Raw genomic sequence first — 6,838 nt, 5'->3', positions numbered from 1 at the left:
GTAAAGGTCTTAGGTCTCTCTATTTATTTATTTAAATTATTTATTTATTTATTTAAATTATTTATTTATTTATTTAAATATCGATTCACTCGAGTGCTTATTATCCGAAAAAATACTGGAATCAACGAACGTTCCACGTGGCCGGTCGATAGATGAGGTAAGTATAAATGTTGGCGGGATGTTGGCGGCATGTCGGCGGCATGTTGGGGAGGTAGATGTCGTGGAAATTGTTGATGTAATCGTTGTGTGAATAGTTTATGAGATAGAAAATGATAAAAAATTGACGGAAATGTCGTTCTTCTGTCGATTGTGAGGTATTCACATCGATGGGCTCATTATTTATGAACGAAAGCACCTGGATTTCTCGGTTGTCGTGAGTATTTTCGTTTCTTCTTGCGTGACTTCGTCGAGAAGGTGGAGTTGACTTCGGGTTTCGTGTAAAAAATGAGGAAATTGAAGGAGGGGAGAGTCGATACGGGAGAATCGATACGGAAATTGTTGGTTTTGGATTTATTCCGGGGTTTCCTCGGGGCGAACGAAACCGAAGGGATGAAGACTTGTCAGGAAATTAGGATTTACTAATTAATTCATGAATTTGACAGGAAATTTTGGGTCAAATTGTAATTTGACGAACGATTTTTTGAAAATTTTAACAAAATTTTTTTTCTAAAAAACAGAAAAAGGGAAATATCTCGATAATTTTGTAATAACGGGCTGCGGTATTTTGATTGGTCGAGGTGGGGTGTCAGGAGACGAGTATTTTGAGACGTCAAACATCAAAATCGATTCGATAGTTTTCGAGATATTTGCGATTATCGATTGGAAACGAAATTGAAACTTTCGTCGATTGTTTCTTTAATTAAAAAAAAAAGGGGGAGAGGGGTTGACGATCCGGAACTCTCCTCTCCCCCCTGCCCCTCCCCCCTCCGATCACTGTAATTGCCACGTCCAAATGGCCTGTCAACACCTGTCAACATCTGAAAAGTGAGTTCCAAATGTCTAGACTAAAATATTTAGTGAATAATAATTAGTTTCTTCAGTTTCCTCAGTTAAAAATGACAATTACATTTCATGGGAATGTAATAAGACACCAGGGAGACGATGAACTACCTCGATGATGACAACAGTTGTCTGAATAACCAGAATCACCAGTACTTTAGGGTACCATATTTTAGGTTTTTGCTAGAACGCTGAATGTGCTGTAGGTCACCTTCATGATCTGTCAACAGTATCATAAAATGAGGATTAAGATTTCTGATTGTTGATAAGGATCTGGGGACTGAATATGTGAGTGAGTGGAAATGTCAAGTAATTTAATCTCAAGTCGATGGATTTAATGGGGATGTGGTTTATAATTAATTGTCTGTGAGACTGAAGAATTAATTGCACATATCACTCGGTAATTTAACGATTAATGGAGACGAAAAATATATCAAAATTCAGCTTTGAGGATTTACTGATGAATCAGGTTATTGTCGAGAGGCCGTCGAACTGGGCCGCAGTTAAGTATGACGAAGGTGGATTATTTATTCAGTCAGCATTGACAATCGTCATTGTTTATGACTTTAATAATATTTCATTGATATGCCATGAATTTTATTGGAGACACAAGAGAAAATAATGTACCTTCGGCGTGACACTAATGCTATTATATGGTGGACGTTTACGAGGTGGGGTAAAGCGACTGCAGCGCCACGATTTATAATACGATAACAACTGCAGGGAACGAGATCTGCTCGCGAATTCTCGAGAATCGACCGACACCAGTTCGACCCAGTGCTCTCTATTCTTTATCCTGTCGATATTATCGTTTTGTTCAGTGGTAATTGCGTTGACTCAAGACACCTTCAGCCAGTGGTGACTTCAGGTTCTTTTTAATTTCGATCGTCACGTGGCGAAGACGATGAGTGAATGAATGAATGAGACCAACCGACTCTCGTCGGAGGATTTACGCGGGTGGGGCCGTACCAGGTCGGCCTCCTCGTGTCTACTCCCCATGGAACTCACGTTTTTGAACGAGTCCACGGAGAGAACGAACAACGGACTGCAGGAGAATTTCATAGAGTGCTGCATCTTCTTCATTATCATCATCACGTCACGCACAGTTCCTGTCTCCAGGGAGTACCATCTCGACGTGTACAGGGAATTCCCGATGTTGGCGCTCTGTCGGCGGTACAACAACATCCTCAGAAGGTCCTTAATCATTAATTACCTAATTAACGGACTCATACCCACCTCCAGAATGACTTCGTTACCGTACCAGCAGTAGAAAAACGTTTGTATTATCATACTCGAGCAGTACAAAATAGTAAATGCAAATTCAGGATCACCAGCTTCTAAATTAACTAATTTGTAAGCTGTGACGCACGTGACAAACGAGCTCACCGAGTACTGAATAAAAATAACGTAAATTATGATGTTGTTGAAGGTTTCAGCGAACCTGAAAAACAAATTTTTCATAAAAAATTCGTTTTCCCGAAAAAAATTTCTGTTTTTCATTAAAAAAAAACAGTTTTTCATAAACATTTTGCATGTCCTACAGCTCCTCACACCCTTAATCAACCAGTTCAACACAAATTTCACAATTTCCAACTAATTTCTCCTGTTTTTTAATTATTAATTAACAAAATTGGCAAAACGAGACGACTCGACTCGTCTCGAAGTCCACATTTCGATCGATATCTCCGAATCCAAGAAAGATAGACGAATTATCGTTATGACCTTTATTGTAGCTCTCCCTTCGCTCCATAAAAAAGGTTCTAACAAAAATTTTGCTACCTCCCCCCGATGTCGAGATATTCCCCAAAAACTGATGACTAATGAGTAATTCTTTTTGTTTCACCACTTCACTTCTGAATTCATTGGAATTTCTAATTATTTATTAACAAATTAAATTAAATTCTTAACTGTTGTAACAGCTGGTGATGTTTCACTGAATTCATGACAAATTCCTTCTCCAGGATTTTTGGATTAACGACAGCACCAGGTGTTCTCTTCTTCAGGAGATTCATTTCAGAATTTCTGTGCTGGAGGATCTTCAGTTGACTGCAGAGAATCAGCATGACACCGACGACGAATGTGTCATAGGAGGCGTGAATCATCCCCACGTAGATCAGCCCCAGGACTTGGTGGAGGTAAACTGGCCAGTAAAAGTATCCATCGACGTAATTAAATGGCACCCAGGCCTTCAGTGGGAGAGAACGATCCGGAATATTCTTCACTATCGACGTTAAAATGAGGGTAACACACGTCGTCTCGAAGAAAAGACACAGGAACTTCGTACGGTTCCTTAAACATCACGATTAACAACATGAAGACCTGGGGAGACGGAGGACAACGAAATTTAGAGAAATCTAGAGAGTTCTGGGGGAATCTGGGGAGTCTAGGGATGGCGTGGGGTGCCTAGTGACTATGTGGGGTCCCTAAGGCCGCCATTATGATGAAGAGATTGTATTATGTAGATTTAATAAGTATTTTGTGGTTCATTTGTTTTAATGTAATTAAATATTGGCTTTGGTGAGGCAGTAGAAATATTCCCACAGGTTAAAGACAATGAAATGGGGAGTTTTAGAATTTTAGTCGACACGTGGAAATTGTAAACGAGCCATAAATCGCGAGTCTTTCAATGGAGTTCTGGGTATCCAAAACAAAAGGTCTTTGTCATGTTTTTTATTATTGAGGTTCAAGTGGAAGTCGATGTCGGGATTAAATGGTTAGTGTGATAAACGTCTTCCAGAGACAGTTGACATTTCTCCGAGAGAAACTCAAGTATTTTCTATCACCTTCTGAAAGCCACGTGTGAGGCCCCTTTGTTGGTGTAACGTAGCGTGGAGAGTGGGGGTTGGGTCAGTTTGAGCTATCACGGGGGTGCAAGACCAACCCCATCACCAAGTTCAAGGCCACCATTGCTCACCTACTCCCTCATGTCGCATTAACCCCACCATCTTCAACACTTTGACGAATTTTTAGGTTACGACAAGAGTCAGGCCCATTCTCAACGTCACCACGACTGGTTCGGAGGCACTTTAAAACGTCTTCTGGAATCTCAACTCGTTATTGCAATTGATAAACTGAGTTCAGAGTGAATTATTAACCCCTAAACCTGAATTAGGGACTGACAGAATCGATCAATTGACTTCCAAATCCCATAAAACTATTCATCAAATTCCCGAGATCTTCTGCAGGTTTGTTTTTCACACTAAATTCCCTAGAATTCCCGAGATATTCACCAAATTCGTTGATTACACTTCTCCTGAATCTCCTCCTCCCTACGACTCTGGACCTGACAGACGTCGGTCTCCAACAACCCCAGCAGCCTCACAATATCCCCACGTTTTTCCAACAAGTTGAACATCTTCCACCCCAGGTTGACGACTGTTGCAGACGTGTAGATCGACTCCACCAGGTCATTGACGTTCCCAATCGACCCGAACACACCAATAAATTGGAAGATGAACATTGAGTACAGCATAATCGTCACGAAGGTGGAGTACGTTTTGTATAATAGTCTTCGTCGACGGGAGGACCACTCGGGTGGGAGCCAAACCCCGAACCTGGTGTAGTGATGTCGGAAGTGGAATAAAGTAGAGATATATATTGTAGAGGTAGTTTTTGAATATATCGATATCGATATTGATATTTTTATTTAGAGATATTGATGTATCGATGTATCGGGGTTTTTATTTTTAAGTTGTAAAAACGCAGGGTGATGGTTATTTTTTAGATGTGTAGATTAATTCGTCGTATTGCCACTGGTTTTATATGTTTTTCCACACCCATTACGTGATACCTTTTGTCTGTCTATTTTTTTGAAAAACTTCCATACAACACTAGACATGACTGGAGTGCTCGAATTATTTTGTTTACATACGTCAATTGATTATTGATTGAATTACTTAGTTACATTGGTTGAGAACTACAATCAGAAAAACCAGAAATACCCTCGCGCTCGCGTTGAGGTTATAATACGCGGGACGGATAACAGACTGACATTGACAGACGACAGTTGAATTGACATTTACACTTGACAGACAAAGTTGCCAACTTAAAAGCCAACTTTAGTACTAAATTAAAAAGCAGGAAATCGAGTCGACCATTAACAAAAAAAAAGTTAAAAAATGTTAGTATAAAAAAGGATATAGAATTTTTTTATCATAAAAATATCGATTTTTATGTCTTTTCAATACTTGTAATATTATATCGATACCTCGATATATCGAAACAATAAATACCGCTCAATAATATCGATACGTTGAAAAAATTATATCGATGTATCGATATTTCTTCGACAAGCCTAACCTGGTGAATATCTGGAAGTTGGGGGACAGGGCCTCGACGTTCATCTGTTTTTAGTGAAGTTTTTCGTGGGGTAAAGTTCGTCAGAGACTGGGCAGCCGACTCTGGGGGATGTCTGGCGTAACCTGGGGGCTCTAGCACCTCTACATGATAGATGAGAACGTTTATCCAGCGGTGGTAGGACGTTTACGTCGACGGGTGGTCATTTTAGGGGTTGGGTAGCAGTTCTTTGTTGATATCATCAGGGGTTTTGTGGGGGAAATTATAGGGGAGAGGATGTGGTGGGCTGGAGGCAGTTTGGCTGGCACGCGATGGTCGTCAGTGGTGGTCAGGGGGTTGGAGATGGTGGAGATGGGGAGTGTGGAATGATTTGAGAAGTTTTTGGGAGTTAATTTTGATTTTTGGGGGTGAAAGTGATTTTTTTTTGGTTTAAAATCGTTTTTTTTCCTCAATTTCATTATCATTTCGATTTTTGAGAAAGAAAAGTTGAAAAATCAGGAGTTAGGATCATCTTCTACGAGAAAAACCACTTCCTGGACGAGCTCCGACCCTCAAACCTCAATTTTTCATCAAAAACTTGAAGAATTTAACACTTCGTAAAAGACAACTCACAATTTCATACCCAAAATCCATAATTTATTCATCAAAAAATGATCGACGAGTCCCTCGTCGACTTAACCTCTCCAGGTCTACAATTTCCGAAGGTCAACCCCCAGGTAAATGTCCAGTTACTCACGTGAATGCTGGAGACTCCATAAAACTACCAAAAAACTGTCGTTTCCAACCCCCAGGGCATAACCTCCATTTTCCACCGATTGAAGCTCCCAGAGAGGGTTTCCCCCACCGGAGGGTCACCCCCCGGGTGTCAGACGACCCCTCGCCGACACTGAGATGTTCCATCATCACCAATCACTCCGAATCCGTCAACTAATTAATAAAATCCCTTCGAAATGAACATTAACGAATGCCACCAACGATCGATGAATTAAATTACGGTCGATCAGGCCCATTTTGGGCCCTTAATTTCCATAAAAAACGTGAATAAACAAATAAATAATGTAGTTCGATAAATAAACAACGTAATTAAGCAAAAACAATCACGAAAATCAATGAAAAACTCACTAATTAACCGACAATTACCGAATATTCACAAAAAGTCACATCACTGCGCCGCCATTTTGGTTTTTTTCATTCTAACCTTTTGTTAACGTTTTTTTAATAATTGGGGGGGAATATGTTAAACAATGGTGATTAAACAATTGAATATTTATCAACAAACTTCTGGATATTAAAACAAAATTGAGTTTTAATCGAATAATCTAATTATTTGGTGATAATTAACGTAATTAGTTCATTTTTCGTGAAACAATTGATGTTTTTCTTCATTTTTGGTGCCATAATTAAGGTAATTAGGTCATTTTTAGTGATCTAATTAACGTAATGACGACGAAAAGTCATTAGAAAACTCCCTAACGAGCTTTTACATAATTAATTTCGATGGTAATGAGTGATAAGTCAATGAATTAATGAAAATATCAATTTT

The 6,838-nt window shown here is 39.5% G+C and overlaps 1 protein-coding gene across 4 annotated transcripts; it reads right to left on the bottom strand.

Annotated features, from left to right (window-relative positions):
• Positions 1 to 127: 127 nt before the first annotated feature.
• On the bottom strand, positions 128 to 6,824 carry LOC135171468 (odorant receptor 46a-like). 4 transcript variants are annotated; one of them, XR_010300559.1, is made up of 7 exons: positions 5,299 to 6,017; positions 4,230 to 4,553; positions 2,908 to 3,288; positions 2,236 to 2,440; positions 2,008 to 2,163; positions 1,067 to 1,219; positions 128 to 977 (listed from the first exon to the last, which is right to left on the bottom strand). XR_010300559.1 is itself a non-coding variant. In XM_064138023.1 (6 exons), the coding sequence occupies exons 1-6, from the start codon at positions 5,340 to 5,342 to the stop codon at positions 1,172 to 1,174; spliced, it is 1,158 nt and encodes a 385-aa protein (XP_063994093.1). In that variant the 5' UTR covers positions 5,343 to 6,017; the 3' UTR covers positions 943 to 1,171. The 4 variants fall into 4 exon arrangements, 3 of the variants coding, with proteins under 3 accessions (XP_063994093.1, XP_063994092.1, XP_063994095.1); XM_064138023.1 differs by having other exon boundaries at positions 943 to 1,219; XM_064138022.1 differs by lacking the exons at positions 128 to 977; positions 1,067 to 1,219 and having other exon boundaries at positions 1,230 to 2,163.
• Between the last annotated feature and the right edge of the window lie 14 nt (positions 6,825 to 6,838).

The sequence above is a fragment of the Diachasmimorpha longicaudata genome, chromosome 20, assembly GCF_034640455.1.
Source record: "Diachasmimorpha longicaudata isolate KC_UGA_2023 chromosome 20, iyDiaLong2, whole genome shotgun sequence".
In the NCBI taxonomy this organism is placed as follows: Eukaryota; Metazoa; Arthropoda; class Insecta; order Hymenoptera; family Braconidae; genus Diachasmimorpha; species Diachasmimorpha longicaudata.
Note: the sequence above shows the minus strand (reverse complement) of the source record. Positions and strands in the feature narration are given on the sequence as shown.

Bases quoted from the DNA above. Each gene is read 5' to 3' on its own strand.
- LOC135171468 (XM_064138022.1), bottom strand. From the start codon at position 5,342: ATGAACGTCGAGGCCCTGTCCCCCAACTTCCAGATATTCACCAG. The intron at 4,554-5,298 runs GTTAGGCTTGTC...TCACTACACCAG, and splicing joins AACTTCCAGATATTCACCAG to GTTCGGGGTTTGGCTCCCAC. The intron at 3,289-4,229 runs GTGAATATCTCG...GTGATGTTTAAG, and splicing joins AAGTGTAATCAACGAATTTG to GAACCGTACGAAGTTCCTGT.